This window comes from Malurus melanocephalus, unplaced genomic scaffold (assembly GCF_030028575.1).
Source record: "Malurus melanocephalus ecotype Western Australia unplaced genomic scaffold, MMel_1.1 scaffold_600, whole genome shotgun sequence".
NCBI lineage: Eukaryota > Metazoa > Chordata > Aves > Passeriformes > Maluridae > Malurus > Malurus melanocephalus.
Genome location: NW_026623832.1, coordinates 220924 through 240374, shown reverse-complemented (window position 1 = coordinate 240374; position 19451 = coordinate 220924). Strand labels below are relative to the sequence as shown.

Here is a 19451-nt window from a genome sequence, read left to right as displayed (position 1 = left end):
ACAACATTTCCATTATCAGCCTCTATTCAAAATATGTGGGCAGCTGATATCATGTTTTGTGTCACTCTTTGTAAGTGCCTTGAAGATGATATTTTTTAAATCTCTCTGCAATACATCAGTGTCAGAGAAAACTCAGGATGTTTAGATGAGTGACATTTCCAGAGGATCAGCAAACTATCTGCCACAGGAGGCAGTGATACCCAAACTCCTAACCCAAAACATCACAGGGGGAATAGAAACATTTCTCAGCAAGGCTACAGAGAACTGCTGGCTTGAAAAATCCTCTTCACGTCTTGTGGGAAATAGGGAGATTTTCCAGGAAGCAAATTGTGATTGATAAAATGATGGTTGGAGCCGTCAATAGCTCAGAATCACTGCTTTTCTCACTGTGGTGTGTAACACATTAGGGGAATGAAGAGCCAGAAGCCCATCCAAGAAATAAATCCAATGAAAAACCAGAAATGTTCCCTCTTCCCTCGCTGTCAAACACAGACAAAGCCAGAAGTAAAAGATTTCTTTGTGAGATATTTTGGGATTCCATGAGATTAACCTACCCACAGGAAGGAAACGTCCTTCAGAAGCTCTGCCTTTAAATGATTATTTATCCACCTGCAAGCTCCAGTTTAAAAAGTTTAACTGCACATACAGCAATTATCTCAGATTATATGGGATGAAATCATAAAGGAGCACCTCCATATAACAAACCAAAGGCACAGCGGGCCCAAGGCAGGGATTTGGGGGATCTCCAGAGGGTTTGGCACTTCCAGGACAAAAGGGAAATGTGAGATACAGAGAAGAAGAAGCAGCTTCTGCAGAGAGCAGCTCATTTACAAAGACAGCAAATTGTTTTGGTTCATCCAAGGGTTGGTTTTTTGTTTTTTGTTTTTTTTTTTTCCCAGAAGTGGGATCCTCACACGTGCTCCGTATTGGGAAGAAAAGCCCTTCAGTGATTTCTCTGCCTGGGGATCTGGGTGTTGTGTTCCCTGCCCAGAAGGAGACAGGAATATTGTGCTGAAATGGCTGAAAAGTCCCTGATGTGATATGTTCATCCCTCACAGACTTTTATAGAAAAGAAACTCTGGGTCTATTATTGTCAGATAAATTTCTTTTTTTTAAAATCTATCAGACTAAGTGTTGAATTAAATGAAATTAGAAATTATCTCACAATGCAATGAAAGATTCGTAGGAATTCTGCTACCACGGCTTCAAACAGATCATTTTTTTTTTTAAATGAACATATTCTCTTACATTCTCAGTAGGAACTTTTCCCATTTTACCTGAATGATACTACTCATATTTTGACATATAATTTTTACTTTTATTTCTCTTTAGCACAGCTTCTTTCAAGATTCGAGAACAGGTTAATGAGCTTTCTCGTCAAAAACATAATAGGAATCAAACTAAGAATTACTGGTAAATGAAGATTCTTTTCTCACTGCAGGCATTTAGGCACAGATGCTGAAAAGTTCATCATAAAATCAACTTTAAATATGATTTCACATCTCGCTAAGAAGCACTTTTCATGTCTCTGTCCACTTGTTCATAAGTAGCATTATAATTGAAACATTTCTTCTCCCCATTTCTCTACTTTTACATTTAAGATACAAAAACTATGGAATATTCTCTGAAAAGAGATTGACTATCGACAAGTTTCCCTCTGACTCAGGACCCTCTGCTCCTTGTGCTTACAAGAAACCACAGTTTAAGAAATGCATGAACYGAGGGAAAATTGTGACTTCCTTGTTTATCTCATGTTTTAAACAGAAARAAAACACGAGATATTGCTCTATCTGTCACTAAAACCCCTTAAACCATAGAAAGYGAGGTTCAGCTCTGGAATTTACCATATTGCAAAACAAGTTAAAGGTGTGCAAGTGGGAATTCTGCCAGAGAAGACAAGACAAAATGATACAATTATTCCAGCTCAGAGCTRATATGCTCCAAGGTATATGTTTTCCCAAAATTGCTGTAAATATGAATATTTTAGAGGTTAATATGAAGATCAAATGTGGAATACATTTGCTGAAAAGATTAATATCTTTTCATTAAAAATGAGAGTGCACTGTTGGTTCAGCATTTGCATTTAGATCGAGTAGGCAATAAGTATATTGACTGCTTAAGACACCTATCTCCAAAATGGAAAATAGGAATGAAAAGGGTGCTGTCCAYATGCAGAAGTGGATGAGATTTTCCCATTTTCTGCTGCTGCCCTTTCAGAGGAGTTGAGCCCTTTTCATACGAGCCATTCAGGCCGTAAAGAACATTKCTGCTGTGGTTCCACACCAGAGGTGTGCTGCTGGATTTCTGTCAGTGGGGCTGCTGGAGATTTGAAAAATTGCCACCACTGTCCAGCTGTCCATCACTGAGAGGCAGGAGTGGCACTCACTGGGTGCTCTGTGCTCAGGTTGGGGTTTAAACTGGGGAATTTGGGGTTAAACAGGAGGTTCAACCAACTACTGCAGAGTCAGAGTGGGGTTGGGAGGAATCTGTGGGAATTGTCCAGTACAACCCCAACTGCTCCTCTGTGGGAAGTTCTTCCTCATGCTGATGTGYARATTGTTKTGTTTTAGTTTATGGTCATTGCTCCTTKCCCCAAAAACTGGCTGGGATTGTTCTCTTGGTACCCATCTGGAAGTATTTGATGGGATCCCCTCCCAGCCTTCCCTYMTCCAGTGTGACCCAGCCCAGCTCCCGCAGTCTCTCCTCACCAGGAGCTGCTCCAGACCCCAAATCATCCCTGTTACTGTGAGCTGTTCACACACACAGGAGCACAATGGGCTGTCATAACCCCAGGCTTCCCACAGTTGATGGCAAAAGGCTTTCAGCTCCATTTTCCCAAGTCATAAAGAAAGGAAAAACTATTTATATTGAAACCATGGCAGATAGATGCACCAAGATTGGTTTGAAGGGTCACAGGACTTGTGGAAGCACATCAGGGTCAGTCCCACTCAGAACACACCTTTCATTCACCTCAGCCCATCCCAGGGCCTCCAACAATCACAGAACACCCAAATTGGTTTCCTTGAGGTGTTTAAAACACGTGTGACAGCGCACAGAGCAGCAAGCAGCACATCTCTCAAACCATTTGTTAACTTTAACTCAAATTAAGCACAGCAGTTCCCATCAAAAGCAAAAGCAGGTTACTTCTCAAACTGTGAGAAGTAAATATTTCACTTAAGCAACTGTGGTGACAGCTTTCTTTTAGTAGTTCAGTCATAAAATTTATACAAAATCGCAGTTACATTCCTGTAGAGCAGAAGGGTCTGTAACACTGGCAAAACCTATTTGGGGGCAAGTAGAAATCCCAAATTCTGACCATAAAGGAAATTTGAGGGTTGATTCTACAAGACTACAAGTRTTTTTTTCACCYATGCACATGARGAGCATTATTTTTCTCTCGCTACARGGAAGTGTCACTTTGAACTGKAGTCTCCATCCCTGAAATTTAGGACATTTCCTCAAGGTTTCTTTCCAACTTCTTCCCCTCCCCCTGTTTTTTTTCTTGCTTTTTCACTCTCTTCTCCTGTTGTGCTCTATTTYGTGTCATTTAGACCATATACTTTGATGGAGGGCATCCTTCTCCTCTGAATTTATGAATCAAAATGTATTCTCCAACGGATACCTGGAGGTATAATTTGCCCCTTAACACTCCTCAATCTTTATTACTGACACATTCAAGGATGCCAAACTCCCACAAGAGAGAAAAAAAAAAAACAACCCGCATTAATCTTCAAAAATGTGTCCTTACCTGCCTTCTGAAAATGAAAATGGATGTTCTTTGAGAAATTACCTGAGTTTTGCTTTAAACCCCCAGGATCATACACTTTTGGAAACCATTTTGGATCTAAAAAAATTATAAATAAAAATCTGCTGGTATAGAAACAGAAATCCTGCACTGTGCTGAGTGTTTCCTTGGAGGCAGGAAGCATTCCCTCAGCAGCCTGCTGGATGGAATCTCTGGGATTTGTTTTTGTGCAGAATGCAGAAAATGTTGGGGTTTTTTTGTAGGTGATCCTGCATGATGGAAATAGCTCCAAAGCAGCTCCATCACCACATCCAACACCCAGGCAATTCCTAACAGCCATTCCCATCTCCAAACTCCCCATTTAGCTACAGACTTCATAAATGAGAGCCACAGAAAAAGAAATTTTGAAGAATAGTAGGACTATTAAAAAAATTCTTTTCACTATGAGCTGATGCTGCAGAGCGAAAAGAAAAGCAGATGCAGAGTTGGAGTTGACCACAATCAATTTAATTCTGTCTCCTTTTAAATTTTATTTTGCAAATTTCTAATTAGAAATTGCTTTTACTTCTAAAGTATTAAGAGAAAAAAGGGATTTTTATTTTCCTCTCTTAAAATTATTAACATAGATATTTACTGATGCACACTAAGACTCTCCAACTCTATAATTGGATTTAAAACCTGAGCTCTCTAGATGCTCACACTTCCTTTAACTTTAGTGTAAATATCTGAATTTTGATTCTTTTCTCTGGAACAAGTATTTCYAGGCTCTGCCATAGCTCCTTTTCTGAAAATGCTGAAGCATGRAAAAACAATATGGACTATCCAGTGTGTGCAAAACCTGCCAGATGTTTTCCATCTCCACATTTCAGTGTCCCCCACTGGGCAAAACCTTCAGTCTCCTGTTCCCTCTGATGTACAAACATGAAATAAATCATACTTAAAATGAAAAAAAAAACAAAAAACAAAACCACCCCTCAAACAATTTATATTCTGCTTGTTTGTTTTAAATGCAATGGAGAGTTTCCCACAAGCATCAAGAACCCAGCAGTGGTAAATCTTACAGAGATGGAAAATAGGAGTAATTTTAATCAGTGTTTTAACAYGCTTTAAAAGAGTTCATATAAACCTCTGGTGCATGTACACATTAATAATGAAAAATACTTTTCTCCATGCCCATCCTAAAGAAATTTTTATTTTAATTCAGTTTCTTAATTGGTGTCTAGGGTGACACAGTTTTAAAGAGCACACCTAAAATCRCAGGCTGTTGACCCAATTAAAAGTTCAAGTAAAACCTAGGGGAAGCTGCTGGTTTGAGCTGGGAATCAGGAATAATCAGATTCACCAGGAGCAGTTTTTGCAGTTTCTGGGCTGTGGAATTGCCCAGCACAATCTCACCTTCCTCTCACCCCCTAAACAAAGGCTGTGTAAACCTTCAATGAGGAGCACCTGCTGATGCTGCTGACTCAAATCCCAGCCCTCAAACGGGATCAGCTGAGCTGCTGAACATCCATTCTCTTTTCCAAGCAATGGAAACCAYGATGGAAAGGCTCAATGCTCCCTGTGTGTGTCTGCTATAACACACTGCCCACTGAGATGCTGAGAAAAGCAGGTTAAGAACTGCTGAGATGGAACCATTCCTGTCCTCTGTTCACAAATTCACCTTTGTGAGGATTTTTGTCCTCAATCTGGAGAGTTTGTGTCCTCGGGTGTTTCACACCTCCTARCAAGGCTTTCAGGGGAAAGAACACCTCTTTCTCCCGTGTTTCTACACCACATTTCATGGAAGATTGTGACARGCAGCCAAAACATTTCAGATTTACACACTAATACCAGCTGCTATCCTGCAGAGGGATAGCACAGACTGCTCCCTCCAGCCCAGCACCTTTCCACAAAKCCACTTATTCAAACCTGGTGATGTGTAGACACCTTATTCCCCAAACAGGAATCCAAACAGACATTTCTTCCTCCCAAACCACTCAGAGATTTCCTCCTCCACATTTTACTCCTGTCTCTCTCCACCCCAGACAATTTTTCAGAATTCAATTTCATGAGCTACACAGAAATACTTAAGAGTTATTTATGTAACATCAAGACTCATTGGAAGTCAGATTCTTTTTCAGAATAAAATCATTAGGCTGCTTGTCTATAAAAGCTGCAATTATGGTTAAAAATAGAAGTTGTACATCTTTGACCACAGACCTGAAAATGGAGGCCTGGCCACCAATTTCTACACAAGACACATGAGCAGGAAGGGGGAGAAGAGGCTGAGCCCACAAAGATGACAGACAGCACAAAGCATCTCGTAAAAAATACAAAACATCCTTTTCCTCCAGCTTTTCCTCTGATAAGGCATGTGAGACCAGATTTTAACTGCAGATAATCTTCAGTTTTAGTGTTAAAATGTACACAACCCTGCTCATAAAACACTCAGCATTTGGAACAACAGCAACAAAAATTACTCTGGAGTTTCAACAAGATCGCAGCTTGTCATGTCACCTTCAAAGTGAAGGTAGTGAATTAACAATTATTAAAAATCCTGAGGAATTCAGATCCTGCTTTCAGGATATACTACCCAGCCAATAACACCCATYTGAGTGAGGACAGGTTTCTTGCATGCAGACAGGATCATTATTTCATGAATCACCAGTGACCTTTGGAAGGCACAGGGAGAAGCAGCCATGTTCATTCCCTTCCATTGATTTTCTAATTTTGAGTAAATTGGTTTAATCTGGGGAATGGTTATCTATTAGGAATAAAAATACCTAAAACTGTCCTTGGAAAACAATAAAAAGCTTTTGAACTGAAACKATGAATTTGGAAGAGAAACTAGAGGAGAAAAAAAAGGCAGTGACTGTATAAACCTTAACCTGGGCACCATTCTGTGAATATCAAAAAATTGGAATCTCTCTAAACTTAAAACCACAGACCTACAGGCCCAACCTTAGCTTTACCTTTAGTTTTATTGCAGTGTGTCTGGAGTTCCTGCCTGATTTACCCATGAAATGTTTGCTGTTGGAAAATCCTGTGGAWAAACCCACCCACCTAGACAGAAAAGTGCTATGGGCAGCGTTTTCATCTGGTAAAAATGGAAAACAATGTGCTGGATATCGAGACCAGTCCTGAATATAACCAATTTAGAATGCAAGTTCAGTGACTCAGCACACACCTGAAGCACCCTGCAACAAAAGAATTTATTGTTTCCAGGAATCTAAGAGCAGTCAGAGCTCCATCATCAATGGAAATGGTGATTTGTAGAGTAACTGTTTAAGGTCATCATTGTRTTGGTGCCAAGATCTGATATATTCTATCACCAAACCTTTGGATTAACAGGTTAGCTGTGTTTTATTATCTTCTGAACATGAAATGATCACACCTAAGGTTTCTTTGCTATCAATTTATGCTCTTGTAATATCAATAATCTGTTATAAACATGAATTTTGGCACTTGGTAATTCACCTTAAAACCCCCCTGCAGACTGCCTGCTCCTCCCCTATCACTTTTCGTATTTTCTCTTTTTGGCTATGGGGTACCAAGTTAATTAGTCCATTAAGCCCACTCATAATAAGAATATTCCAGAAAAGGATTTAGAGCCCTAAATTAATAATCTCAAAGCAATCTATATGCACAGGTAGCTCTGGGTGTCAATTAGTAGCTCTAAGTTGAATTCCACTTAATCCAGAGACATTTTCCCTCACAGCACAACACCAAATGCCTTGTGCAGAAATTATGAACAACCAGMTTTAGAAACACTGATCAGATCTTAGAACTTCTTAGGTCCAAGYAAAAAACAAAACTCTTAAAAACTCCTCAAAACGGAGCATCTGACTCCCCACATGACAACACTCAGAACCTCTTCTCACACCCCAAAGAAGATTCGACGCACAACAGTTATAATGTGAGACTGAAGATAAGAAAGGGTTCACTCACCTCCCGGTCCAGCAGCGCAGGGGACACCACGGTGACAATGTCTCCCTTTTCTGGGTCGATGTAGAACATGTTTGGGGAGGGTTTGGTGGGGGTCTGTTTGAGGATGTTGTAGCGCAGGAGGGCRTTGTCCGTGCTGGCGTCATCGGCGTCGAACGCTGTCATGCGCATCACGGTGGTTCCTGGGGGAAAGGGGCACACACAGCAGGCACTGAGCAAAAAAACATCTCAAAAACATCTCAAACACCTTCACCTGGGAGAGCCAGGTGGGTCCAATCTGAGCAGCTCCACCTGATATTCAGGTTGTGCCTGTTTTCATATTATCATTTCTTATTACTCAGCCAACAGAAGATTTCTGCTTCTGGCTCTCAGCAGCCATGGGGCTCTGACACAAATTCCCCGGGTCTCTGTGTTTGAAGCCATTTATATTAATGCACATCACTAAATCAGCTACAGGTGTAYCTCTTTCACTTTAAATTCTGCAGGCAGAAAGCCCACAGATGGCTGCAATAAAAACAACAATCCTGCAATAACAGCAAGGTCTCCATTTGTGCTGTAAAGTATCGTGGTTCGAAATTTATTGGGTGTCATTTCTGTCAATAAGAAATTTTGTAATTATGAAAGCCTTCATTGCTCTGGTCTCAATTTGTACAAATTGATGGGCTCATTGTATCAGTCTCTACAGCCTCTCTGTCCTTGCAGTGCTGCAGGTTTCTCTACCAGGAAATTCCYTCAGCACACAGCTCTGAGGGAAATGCTGTGCAGGGGAAAAACCTCACTCTGCYTCTTTATCACACTTAATAGAGAGAGCCCTGAGCTGCTGCCAGGCCTGGATGGAGCAGTGGAACACATCCTGCATCCCTGGATCAAGACTTTTCCTCTCCCTCAGACAGGCAGCCCCGAGGCTGACACAGCCTGGAAAATTCTGTCACAGCATTTATCTGCTTTGTACAGCACACWGAGAAACAAAGAAAGGCTATAATGAGACACCTGGCTGACTTGTGAGATCCTCACCCTGAGAAGAAAATTATTTCTTCATCAGGTCATGAATAAATCTGAATTTAAGCATTAGTTTGAAAAGCAATCTAACTAAACAATATATGGTCACATCAAGATTAAATGCTTTGGTAATATTGAGGTAAAGACTGAGTGAGATTTTACCAAATAACAAAAATACTCATGATCAAATCAAATTAATTTCAGTGGTGAATCAAAGTTAAGTAACAGATTATTGCAAGAAATTAGCAAACTTTATAAAATAAGGAATCTAGGAAGGCATCCATTCTTTGGCCTAAAAATCCCAACTGAAACAATTTATCACATTCCATAAACTACACAATTCCCACTGAATTAACTTTGCACTGACACCACATTATCTCATGCGTTAATCAGAATGTCAAAATGAATCATAATTCTTTGTTACAGATTAAATCCTCTGTGGGAACTAACCCTTTGTTTCCCCCACAGACTGGGCAARTTTTATTTTAAACTATCATGACCAACACATTTTAAATACAGCATTTTCATTTTTTAATAGATCTGTAAGATTCTATGATCAGTTTTTAATATTCACGTAGATTTCTGTGGCAAAATAACRACAAGAGATTAAAACCTAAAACCTTCTAATACAGACAAGCCTAAAACATGAGATTGGAAATGCCTCAATAACAGAAATATGTATCATTCATGTACAGTGAGTTTATTTCCTTTCTGAAGGTCTTGCATTTAAAAAATCAAATAAAAATGGAATACTGTGGTAAAAATAAAAACAAACCCAGTCTCATTTACAGGCTGATATAACAACTGCTGGTTCACTGTTGAACAAACTCAACTGCCTTGTTTAGATACATATGTTCTTTTTTTTTTTCCCTTTTGTTGTACTTCCCAGAGTACAAAGTGCTGCCTCTTCTTGCAGTGACCTTGAATATAAGCTCTCAAAGGTTTTGCTTCATTGCTACTTCAGGCAGTGTTACCCCCTTGAGAAAAATAACAGAGATCTGACAGCATGTTGGTTTTATTCACCAGTGATTAAAGGTCAGACAGCTCAAAAAGAAGCTTACCACTGGATACCATGCCATGTTTTCCAGTATTACAAGATGATCCCAGCCCTGATATTTTCACCTACTTTGTGTGAGAYTCTTTCAGAAGACAAGAGAGAAAAGAACTTTCTTTCTGAATGAAAATTCACCCTCTTTTCACAAGTACAGCGTGATGTGCTGTTTGTTAAAATGTATCACATTTTGGAGAAGATTGTTTATATTAATGTTCGATAACGTGTTTCACAAGGGTCTCCTAATCACAAGATTTCAGTAAAATAAATAAGRACTAAGGCAAATCTTCAAGGGATCTTCAAGAGTGGCCAAGTTCAAGAAATTAAATGGGTTTCAGTAMACAATGCTTTCCTGAAAAGCTCATTTTAATAAGATGCCATGCTCAAGAACAGTAGACAACATTTTGAATTAATATACAGATGCTATTATTACTAATCTGTTAGATGAGCTGATGCTCAGCAGAGATTTAGAAACTTATTACAATATATATTCAGGTAGAAATCCTATTTATGCAGTTGTCCTAGATAGTTCTACTGAAATATTTCTGATGATAAGACAGAGGAAGGCACATGTAAATTTTAAGATCTGATGTAAATCCCCTAATCTCTCGTTACTCTGGCGTAGAACTGGCTTAACACAATGGCTGAATCTGATTCTGATTTGCCAGCTGCAGTTCTTTAACCTTTCAACTCACCAGACATTATCTTGTTCCCTGCAATCATTCCTTTGGTGCATATAGATAAGAATTCCAGCAACTCCGATGAGCAAAATTTTACATTCATTTTGCACAGAGATGCCAGGAAAGCTGGAGAGAATTAGATACACCTTTCTTTTTTTCTCCAAAGTTTTGAGGCATTGCTTCCTGGCTACCCTCAAAGTGGCATTTAAATTTAATGCTAAAGTTATTCTWTTCTCACAAGTTCTCATTACATGCAAAAATGCACATATCTTTAGATGTCATGATGTATTAGAACAGGTTGCATCTGATTTTTGTTTGGGAATCAGTACAGGAARCTACACCCCTATGTGTTTGCATATTTATGGATGATGCCTCAAAAACCACAAGTGTTTGAATCCAGAAGCTCAAATATACACCTGGAACCCTCTGGAGAACTCCAACAGCTGCATTTCCAGGGAAGGAATTCCCTATCCTGGTTGAGATGTTCACAGAGAGAACACAAATGACTAATCGGGATTGGACCACCCCAAAAGTCAATGTTTATACAGAGATCTTGAATATACAGTGGCATAAATGTGTGTTTTGAAAGGCTCTATGGCATGCAACCAGTCCAAAAGAGATTCATTCAACATGCTCACTTCTTCAGGATTTCTCCTTCATCAAGAAGTTTTATTCTTCATCAAAGATTCACTTCCCCAGGCCCGTAAACTGACTGCATCTAATTCAGAGTYATTTTACAAATCCTCCCATCCCTGCTATCAATCAAACACAGCTGGCTTTCAAACCACAAAACAACAGCTTGCTACATTATCATGTTGAACAATATCTATTAACTTATCAAGCAGGGGAAGAAATGTCTGCAAAATCAGCAACTTCCTTGTTGTGCTGATGACGCACAGACGCTCGTGGAGCAGCTCTCCCTGGAAAGGTGCGGTTCTGTCTTGGTGTCTCTCAATATTTAGAATTTATTTGTCACAATTGCTGGGCAAAATCACTCAGAATTCCCAGAATCAGTCAGAATCTCTATCTGCACCTCCCAGATTCCTTGTTGGTCAGAGGCCATCGCTCCCGAGGCTGCAGCTATCAATGTGTTGATTAATTGAAAATATTGGCAAAATCTCCCCTTGGGCACCAAGAAATAAAATATAACACATGCACACTTTTGGACTGATTGGAACAGATGGTTTCTTGAGAAAAAGCTCTTTGGCATTTCGTTAATAAACTCTTAATAACCTTTCTATCTCATTCTATTTTCTTTTTTTTTTCCCTGTCAAGATGCCAAGAGAACATTATTACTAAACTTTTATTTATTTACTATATGCAGCTGCTGGGTTTAAAGGAAGGACTGGAAAGTAGTGGAAGTGAGGATTTTCTGCAGCCTGATGAAATGAGAACAAATATCTCAAGTCTACAGATATAAGAGACGACTCTGGATTTGAAGACCAACAATAAAATATTAACCAATTCAAGGACTGAATAATTTTAACTTCATGAGAGCTACAGAGCTTAAAAACTTCACAGTGGAGCTGATTTGGAGGAAARAGGAGGAAGGAGGAAGGCCTCCTGAATATGTTCTCACTATAACTAATTACATGTTTGATTGTCATTTTGTACTTTCAGACAAAAAAAAAACCCAGGGGAGCAAAACAAATATAAGAAAAGTCTATTATAGTTCCAATCAAGGGCATTGGAATAGCAGTTATGTGGGTTATTAAAAACTGGAAGAGCTTGCTCAGTAAAGACATTTAGTAAGAAATATTGAGTTCAGGCTTTTAGAACATCCTGTGTTTGTGTAGGGCAATAATTTTCTACCCTGTAGGACTTCTTCATGTTCTCTATTTAAATGCCTGGAAAGTTCTTTTGAAACTCCAGATCAGATGGTATCACTGAGCAGCACTCTGGGAATGCCAGCAGGACTGGAGAGGTGAACTGGTGATCTGTCAACGGTGGAATGAATAAAAAACAAACTTCTCCAAGTACACAAAAGAAACTTCAGTAATATTAAGTGGAGATGAAGAACTGTCAGGAATTGTTACTCTCTGTGGAGAGCTAATGCAGTGAGAAGCACAGAAATTGAGTAAGGAATAATGGGACATTCCCAGCTGGATGTTATGACAGAACAGAGAAGATGAATGGGCAGGTCAACCTTTAACAATGCTGGTGTTTAACCTTTCTTCCCATGARCAGGGCAGTTGTTTTGGCAGAATGAATTATTCACTGCTGGGATGTTTGGAACATGACTTATTCACYRTCCTGTCCCCAGYCACGCTGCAGCCACTGTCACATCGKGGGAATGACGTGAAGAGCTTTCAGGTATTTCCTGCTCCAGGCCAGACATTGATGTATGAAATGTCAGGAAGGGAATTTGAATTAGTTGGAGTTTTGTGATTTGGCTCTGTGGTGTGTTGTATTTTGTCTACAGTGCTGTGGATGTTTCCTTCTTTAGGGTAAAATTGTCTGGTGAAAACACAGAAAATTGTTAGCCCCACCAAGGATTCCCAAATTGTGTTATATGGTCAGTACACACASGTTATGACATTTTGTGGCAGCATATTCATACTGCAATTTATGCTCTGTTTTGTGCAAATACAAGAAATTAAGAAGAATGTAATTTCAGCACACTAAGATCCCCTTCACGGATTTTGTGTTGTACAAAACTCATGATCCYCAAATGAGATAAACTACATTTTAGACTCTGTGCATCTTCACACACACACACAAAAGATGAAGAAGAAAAAGAATATATAAAAAACTGCATGAAGACTTTTGTCTTATAGACTACAGATAGCATGAAATAGGTATTTACATGAGGAATTAAATCAGTGAAGTCTGGCTTCCCATCTGGTATTGTCCCAAAACTCATCTCCCAAATGGATAAGATGATGTCTCCTAGAGGGTGGCACAAAAACAAAGCTCTGCCTTCCCCAAAACAGCTCCCCCAGTCCTACTCATCATCACTGCTCCCCTTCAGAAACCAACCCTTCCTTGCTCAGCAAGGGGAATTCATCACACTTGTTCATTTACAGCCTCTCCAGATGGACTGGGAATTGCAAGTTTAGTGAAAAAAAAGACTTAGGACAATGGAAGTGTAGCTGAAAAAAACAATATCCTTCCTCCAGATATGAACAGGCAAAATCACCAAAGATTTTTTCTTGACCAGGATTCTTCCTCAGTAAAAATGTTCCACTCTCACGTCTGTTTCCCTTTTGACCAGTGGAGTTTATTAAGAAAAGGCATGAATTACTTCTTGGATCATGACCATAAGCTATAAAATGTCCCACTGTTCTAATATTCTAAGTGCCAATTCATAACACAATCTTCTATGTCACATCACATAATTCATAAAGCAATATAGCACATTCTCTTGGAGTAAATGGTTTAATGTAAATGATGATATGCATTGAACATCTCGCAGCAGGCGAACATGACAGAGCGGTGATTTATGTGTGAAAGAATATCTGTTCAACACACAGAGAGAAAGATTCAGCCCCAGGCATCCTCAGAAAACACAAAGGACCCACGTTCTCTCTGGAGTTTGCCTAGCACCAGAAATCAATCAGAAAAATCACGGCAAATAGAGACGAGAAGGGACATTTACACATCATTAAAATGAACCCTGTAAAAACAAGGCAGGACCATCCTCAAAAATASACACCAGAATATTGGCTGCTTTGCTGAAAAGCTCAGATGGAGAAAATTCCAGAATCCCTGTGTAACTCATCACCAAGAGTGCACAAAGATCCAAATCCAAGAGGAGTTTCCTGAACTCCAGGGCACCCCTGCACCATGTGAGGGTGCCAAGATCTCCCCTTTTCCCTTTGATCAGAGGTGAAAAGCCCAAGATTCAACAGCCCCTGCCCCAAGAGCCTTCCTCAGTSACGGAGAACTTTGATCTGAGCTGCCTGAACCGTTTTGTCAGAGATGCTCCAGCTCACACKATTCACCGTGCTGTTTTCCCCRTTCCCATGTAAAATKGGAATTGCCTGCAATCATTCAAATTTGATTTCAGGCGTATACAAGCTGTTTAAATGCAGATGYAAACTTCATAGTCAAGGGCAAGCAGAGAGCTTACTAAAAATATATATTGTGCACTTAGCTCTATTTTATAATCCAAATGTTTTCCTTTGGCTTTTCTTTACCTTTTCCTTAATAGTTTCCCATTCTTTACCTTTTCCTCTTTATCTGGGGGGGCAGAATTCTGGCCAGAGCCATGGAAATTGCTAATAGACAGCAATTTTTAAAGTAATACAAATAAATAAAGCCTGATGTAAATTYCAYATCCAGAAATACCCACGAGAAATTACCTCTTGAATGTGGCAGAAAGCTTCCCCYAAACTTCATGAGAGAAAATAAACTAGACAAAATTAGATTAATCATTTAACTTTCTCCTCCCAAAAAGAAGCTAATAGCCAGTTTCTCCCAGCCTATAAGCAGGGTGGCATTCTTAATCAAGATAAATGYGGAAAAAGAAAATAGAGGTTTCAGGGACTTCACTTAGGTTAGTAAAAAAGGATTGACAATTATTTRCATTCTGAACTTCTGGGAGAGAAATGGCCATCTTTCACTTCAAAGCCACTTTCACCTTGTCTCCATCCAGGCCTGTCAAGCAGAATTAGAATTCTGAGTATTTACAGGAATGGCAACAAAACCAAGTGCAGACTCTTAGCCCTTGTTAAACAAAACCCTGCTGATCACTGGGAGCTCAGTTCACGTCCATCAGGCCAGGAAAAGCTCTGAATTTAGAGACCAAACAGCACTTCCCTGCTCTTGGTAAACAACCCAGGTATCCAACCCCACCTCCCACTCACAGCAGCGTGTCCTTTGAAAGGAAACTTGGGAGGGAGGGAACAGCAGCGTGTTTTAAATCAGGAGAATATCAAAATCTWATCATGCTTGGAGAATGAAAATTAAAAAAATACTTTTCCTTTCATTCCAACAACAAATTATTTCAAAATAGACAAAAAAAATGATTAAAAAGCAATGTGATGTTTGAACGCTAAGTGTCTATTTTTTAAAAACGCTAAAAATTACTGTCAGTGAGAACTGGAGCAGTAAGAAACCCAGTCTACACTCTCCATTGTGTTTATATTCTGCATTAGGACTTGCTCCAGAACAACAATTAAATGGAGAGATTTTTCTAAGAAGGGAACATTTTCACAGATTTCAATAATCTTTTGATCAGGGACACACTCACATATCTCATTCCATAAATTGCCTAGTTTTGTAAAGGAATCGACTGACTTCTTAAAAATACAAGAAAGGCAGCAATTACACTCTCCTGTCTCAGTGAGCTTTAATCAAAAACACGTCATTACTTCACACAAATCACTTTGCATTATTCTACATCCAAGTAAGGTACCCTGGCATCCTTCCTGATTAAAAGGTAATAATATTACATTTTAAAAAGATCCCTTAGTGCAAGGTCAATCTTCCCTGATTGGAAATGCTTTTTGAGACAGTGGGCCAGAATTTCTGTTGATCTAATTCAGCCCAGAGCTACTAAAGCAAAGATTTATGTTAGGTGAGGCTGTGGATTACAGCATTGACCTTGAGGGTCTRTGTTAGGTATACACAGCATTACATTGCCTTCATTCCCTTTTTACCTCCAAAATTTCTCACTTCAATATATGAAAAATGACAGAAAAAAGGATGATCTGAGCCCTTTTTTTTTGGTGTTTCTTCTACATGGGACCCTTTCCCTTCTTCCTAGCAGCAAATTACACACAAGTATCAATTTTTTCATAYGGATGAAGGATTATGACTATAGAGCACCAGAGATTTAATCAATTACTGTACCTGGGAAGTTCTCATCTTTATTCTTTGCCTGTTAACTAATACGGCTGTGCTTTAATCTCAAATTACAAAGTGGAAATGGAATTGAAACACCCATCCCTGTTATCACTCAGCATCGACATCAATCCAAAATTAACCCGTCGAAGCCGAGGGTGCTTCAGTAACACAAAAGTGGTGCTAATGAAAGAAGAATCAGACATCCTAATGAGGAGGCAAATCATCTCACATGGCTCTGAGCTTCATCTGCAGGAGCCAGAGCACACACTTAATTCTGATGTATTATTTCATCTTTGTATTGATTTCACCGTCRAGTCCCAGCCATTTGATCTATTAAACATCTGAGGGTTTTTATGCCAGGGATAAGTGTTTTCATCATAATACAGGATCTTTTCAGGTGAGTTTCGTTTTTCTTTTCCCCCCTTCTGCAGCWGAACTCCTGGATAAATTATTTGGTTGGTCTCGAAGTGTCTGCCCTGTTGAACTTATTTAAATTCATCCTGCCTGAGCAATATTTCATTGCTGGACCAAATAAATAAACTGGGCAACTACTCCMTGTTCTTCATTCAGACAATTGCATTAAGTCCATTGCTTTTTTTTCTGGATAAATTATACCACAGATGCAGTAATTCCTACTAAAACTACAAACAGAAGCAGAATGTTTGATTTTAAGRTCTCAAAGTTAGCATTGAACAAATYCTTCATGAGGGTCATAAGGCATGTCTTGGAAAGAGACCCTTAAAAAGGATTTATTCTCCCCCCATGCATTCTCCTGAACCAAGTTCAAYGGCTTCTCACTGTAAAGGAGTCCAYRGGGAGGAAGGATGAACACAATCAGTTATTCTGGAATCCTACATTTCAAATTGGTCAGCCTTTCARTCACGTCCATGCAGCTCATTCCCTAAGAGCAATCTGGAATAACAGAAGATGGAATGGTTTCCAGGCTTTTTCCCCATCTTGAGATTGAAGTGTCTGCATTTAGAAATYTTTGCAGCCCTTCTTCAAATGATCYTTTTGCTGAAATTATATTTTAAAGCCACTGATGGCTGAATTTAATGAATGATTCAGATGCTGCAAGAGTGTGCTGTGTTTTTAAAGCAGGCCTTTGAAATGATCTTGTATAAATCACAAGTTTCTAAACTATCCACATTTGTAACAAGAACACAGTTTGGAATGTGTGATATATATTTTCAGTAGGGATCCTGATTTTTTTTCCTGAATTAACTCATTAATTAAATCACTTAGTTCAGCAAGTGTAATTAATTTCACTCAGTTTCAACCATTTTAGGCTCAGATATCCAGTCTTTCAAGTTTTTTAATAGTCACTGGAGAGGGATTGGCAACTTTGAATGCAGTTCACCCCATTCTAACATAAACATTTAGGAAAGGTGAGATGAAGCATTTTCAGGACTGCTTAATTCTGGACAAAATCTGGGAAGATATCAGAGTCCAGAGCTCTGAAAAGATGTGATACTCTCAAATTGATGTGGAAAGCAGGGTTAGAATAAAATGATCCTCCTGTACTTTTGTTCTGCTGTCACAAACTCCAGAACTTTTTCTCCTCCCCACCTCATGAGTGTTTAAAGCTGAAGGGAGATTTGTGCTGCACAACTTCACAGMCTGCCCTGGCACTCCACCCCTGCCAGGACTACAAACAGGCCATGATATCCCTAATTTAACTCCCTCAGAATTGTCRGGAAGGGACCTTAAGCAACAAATCAAGTTATTTTAACTCTCTCTGTAATTGATTTAGTACAGAAAGGGCCACATTATGTCCCTGCAGAGAAAATACGAGCGTGGAAAAGCTTCTGTGCGTCATAAACCATCTAAATATTGACTGTGAAACTCCTTAATGTARAATTAATAATTAAGCACAGAACAGGTCATGATATATCACTGCCAGCAATGGGATCCTTAGATATCATCAAGATTTGTGGARCTGTGTGCAAATGCAGTGTCCTTTAGTCACAGGCTTGCTCAAATGCATTTATAAAAATGCATATTTCCCTCCTTAGGCAAAAAGAAAGCAAACACCAAATCATCCTAAGAAAGAAGACCCAGAAAGAGATTTCAAATTTTCAAAACTCTGCTTTTGCACARCTTTTAACTTTCCCTGTTAAAATAAAACTGAAAGGCAAACAGGACTTGGGGCAGACACAGGTGGTYCTGCCTTGAGTCCCTGCTGACATTTGCCCTCACAATTTCCAGTGTTGAAAATACCAATTGTAACACAGCAAAAATTTCAAAGTCAATCTGTAATCACCACCTGTCAAATACATTCACAGAGTTTCTCCTCAGCCTCAGTTCTTTTATAATTTTGAGTGCAGCCCTAATTCAAGATGTATTACAGAAAGACAATTCCAAATAATATCATCCTTCAGGGTACAATCCCTRAGAGCTGGAGTGGATTTCTTCCATGCAAAATTTTAGTTAAAAAAGCAAGTAAGGAATATTTTATTTCAACTCCCCTGTGTTTCTGTGATTTTATTTGTTTGTTTYCCCACAGAATTTCTACCACAGCTTTATTGGAAATAATTGACTTTTGGCAAGATCAGTGACTTCCAAACCCCATACCAAACTTAATAATCATTAAAGAAAAAAAAAACCAAACAAGCAAACAAAAATCCCCCAAACTTATTAAATTTGGTATCTTTACATTATAATTGTTTTATGTCTGTTTATCCACAGCAACCCCTCTGTAACAGCCATAAATGAGCCACAATGATTTATATCTATGGATTACGTGTCAAACTGGAAAAATTGTACCTTAAATCACAGATCCACGACAGATGTGGAAAGCCTGAGAGGAAAAAAGCATTGCAATGACAGGTACTGATGTCAAATGAAGTTATTCTGTATTTTTATAGCATTTCCAGAAAGATGCATTAAATAACTGCAAATTCTTTAGTTTTGGGAGCTCACTCAGCTTTTTATCCAAATGTGCTGCTTTAAAGAGAGMAGGGTTTGTGATTTCAGACACTTCCACACCACCTAAGAAGGAAGCCACGGACACCAATCCCAGCAGATCACACAACCAGATGTGATCAAAATCTTCTTTGCACTGAATAGATCTGTTGACACAGCACAACTACAAATTAAACCAAATGGGGAATTTGCTAAAGCAAATAAAAGATGGCACATTTTACAAGTTCACCACATACACAGAATACCAGCTCAGTTTAAAAATGAAAAGATTCCAGCTGTGTATATTCATGCAAGCATTGACTTTTAAAATAACAAAACTGGTGGCAGGTTGGTTATG

General features: G+C 39.1%; 1 protein-coding gene across 1 annotated transcript in view; it reads right to left on the bottom strand.

Annotated features, from left to right (window-relative positions):
• CDH13 (cadherin 13) overlaps positions 1–19451 on the bottom strand; it is a 270252-nt gene that overhangs the window by 117429 nt on the left and 133372 nt on the right. Inside the window, exon 5 of the mRNA XM_057383002.1 lies at positions 7673–7851. Coding sequence (XP_057238985.1) covers positions 7673–7851 — 179 coding nt within the window. The remainder of the gene's footprint in view (positions 1–7672; positions 7852–19451) is intronic.